Source organism: Charadrius vociferus, unplaced genomic scaffold (genome assembly GCF_000708025.1).
Source record: "Charadrius vociferus isolate BGI_N301 unplaced genomic scaffold, ASM70802v2 scaffold1158, whole genome shotgun sequence".
Lineage (NCBI taxonomy): Eukaryota > Metazoa > Chordata > Aves > Charadriiformes > Charadriidae > Charadrius > Charadrius vociferus.
This window is the reverse complement of record NW_009649701.1, coordinates 17,423-19,971: the sequence shown is the minus strand read 5'-3', so window position 1 is coordinate 19,971 and position 2,549 is coordinate 17,423. Positions and strand designations below refer to the sequence as shown.

Below are 2,549 nucleotides of genomic sequence, written 5' to 3'. Positions count from 1 at the left end.
AGAGGCTGCGCCGCGTGGACGCCGAGAACCGGCTGCAGACGCTGAAGGAAGAGCTCGAATTCCAGAAGAACATTTACAGCGAGGTGAGGCGTGATGTGCCGTTGCGGTGCCGGGCTCGCTTGGGGTATTGTGTCCCAGTCCCCAAGCCAATCCCACCCCGAGGTGACACCGTTGTCCCCTGACCTGTCCCCAGGAGTTACGGGAGACCAAGCGCCGCCATGAGACCCGGCTGGTGGAGATTGACAACGGGCGGCAGCGGGAATTTGAGAGCAAGCTCTCCGAAGCCTTGCAGGAGCTGCGGAGCCAGCACGAAGCCCAGATCAGGCTCTACAAGGAGGAACTGGAGAAGACCTACGGGGCGAAGGTGAGCAGCACCCACCCGTCCTCTTCCCACCCTGCCCTGCCGAGTGCCGGTGGGCAGAGGGTGTTGGGGATGTTAACTCACCCATTCTGTCCTCCAGCTGGAGAATGCCAAGCAGTCGGCTGAGAGGAACAGCAACATGGTGGGTGCTGCCCACGAGGAGCTGCAGCAAACCCGCATCCGCATCGACAACCTCTCCTCTGAAGTCAGCCAGCTGCAGAAGCAGGTGAGTCTGAGGGATGTCCCAGGATGAGGGGGAATGGCTTCAAACTAGAAGAGGGGAGACCGAAATGAGATCTGAGGAAGAAATTGTTGGCTGTGCGGGCGGTGATCCCCTGGGGCAGGTTGCCCCGAGAAGCTGTGGCTGCCCCATCCCTGGAGGTGGTCAAGGCCAGGTTGGACAGGGCTTGGAGCAACCTGGGCTGGGGGGAGGTGGCCCTGCCCAGGGCAGGGGGTGGAATGAGATGGGCTTTATGTCCCTTCCCACCCAAGCCATTCTGTGATTCTGTTGACGTCTTACCCCTGAGGATGGTCCCCTCCTGGGGATGGCCCCAGGTGGAGCAGCCACCCTCACCTTCCCTTTCCACACAGTTGGCCGCCAAGGAGGCGAAGCTGCACGATTTGGAGGATATTCTGGCCAGGGAACGCGAGACCAACCGACGCCTGCTCTCCGACAAGGAGCGGGAGATGGCCGAGATGCGGGCACGCATGCAGCAGCAGCTGGATGAGTACCAGGAGCTGCTGGACATCAAGCTGGCTCTGGACATGGAGATCAACGCCTACCGCAAGCTGCTGGAGGGCGAGGAGGAGCGGTGAGTACGGGGTGCTGCACCCGGTGGGCTATGCGGGTCCCAGCCCTTGTGTCCTCACAGACTCCATCTCACCTTCTCCTCCTGCGCAGGCTGAGGCTGTCCCCCAGCCCGTCCTCCCACAAAGGTGCATCCCGTAGCCACTTGTCCACCCCGGGCTCCTCCAAGAAGAGGAAGCTGGAGGACAGCGAGAGTCGGACCAGCTTCTCCCACCACGCCAGGACAAGCGGCCGTGTTGGCGTGGAGGAGGTGGACTTGGAGGGCAGATTTGTCCGTCTCAGGAACAAGTCCAACGAGGTGCGTTTGCCTTTGGGGAGGATCCCGGGGGGTTCACCCATGGGCAGGAGGTGAACCAGGACAAGCTGGGGAGGAACTGGGGCATCTCAGGGTTGCTGCTCTCTCTCTCTCGCAGGACCAGGCGATGGGGAACTGGCAGATCAAGCGGCAGAACGGAGACGATCCCCCCATCACCTACCGCTTCCCCCCGAAGTTCACCCTGAAGGCTGGCCAGGTGGTCACGGTGAGTTACCGCCCAATGAAGGAGCCCAAACCCAACCGGGCCGTTGGGGACACGGAGCGGTCGGGGCCTCCATGGCGCGTGGCTTTGGTTTTGGGGGGACAGACCCACATTCCGCGGGGTCTGGGCTCTGCAGACCTGAGACATTGTGCTTTTTTTGGCGCTTTTCTCCCTAGATCTGGGCCTCGGGGGCTGGGGCGACCCATAGCCCCCCCAGCAACGTGGTGTGGAAAGCCCAGAGCAGCTGGGGCTCCGGGGACAGCCTGCGCACTGCCCTCATCAACTCCAACGGGGAGGAGAGACCCCGACAGCAGCACCGGCTCAGGGCACGGGGGGGTGGGCAGACACCGAACCCCCTCCCCCAAACTCCTTTCCTGTCCCCCGCAGGAGGTGGCCATGAGGAAACTGGTCCGCACCGTGATCATCAACGATGACGATGAGGATGAGGACGACGATGACATTAACACCCACCACCGCCATCACCACGTGAGTAGCGCGCTGGTCCCGGGGGGTCTGTCGCGGGGATGCTGAGGGGGGGTCAGGTCCGGTCCCAGTCAGGGTGGGAGGCAGCTCAGCATCACACAGGATCAGACCTCATGGGAGATGGCGGTGGGGAGGCTGCTGTGGAAACAACCGCATGGGAGAAGCCAAGAGACCTCTGGCACCTGGAGAAGATTACTGCTTGCCAAAAAAGCTCTAGAGACCTTGCTGGAAGTCATCTCCAACCCCGAGCAACCTTGACCTGCCGCCAAAAGGGCTGGAGGAGCCGGGAGGGAGGCTGAGCTGGTACCTCGCAGCGCTTGGAGGTGGAGGGCAGGATGGTGGGAAGCTGATGGATGACACTTCTCCGCGGCAGCTGGTG

General features: G+C 62.5%; 1 protein-coding gene across 1 annotated transcript in view; it reads left to right on the top strand.

The window, feature by feature from the left end:
• LMNA (lamin A/C) overlaps nt 1–2,549 on the top strand; it is a 6,497-nt gene that overhangs the window by 624 nt on the left and 3,324 nt on the right. Inside the window, exons 2-9 of the mRNA XM_009890586.1 lie at nt 3–83; nt 194–364; nt 462–587; nt 953–1,173; nt 1,263–1,467; nt 1,583–1,690; nt 1,864–1,981; nt 2,073–2,173. Of these exons, the coding sequence (XP_009888888.1) occupies nt 3–83; nt 194–364; nt 462–587; nt 953–1,173; nt 1,263–1,467; nt 1,583–1,690; nt 1,864–1,981; nt 2,073–2,173 (1,131 nt within the window). The remainder of the gene's footprint in view (nt 1–2; nt 84–193; nt 365–461; nt 588–952; nt 1,174–1,262; nt 1,468–1,582; nt 1,691–1,863; nt 1,982–2,072; nt 2,174–2,549) is intronic.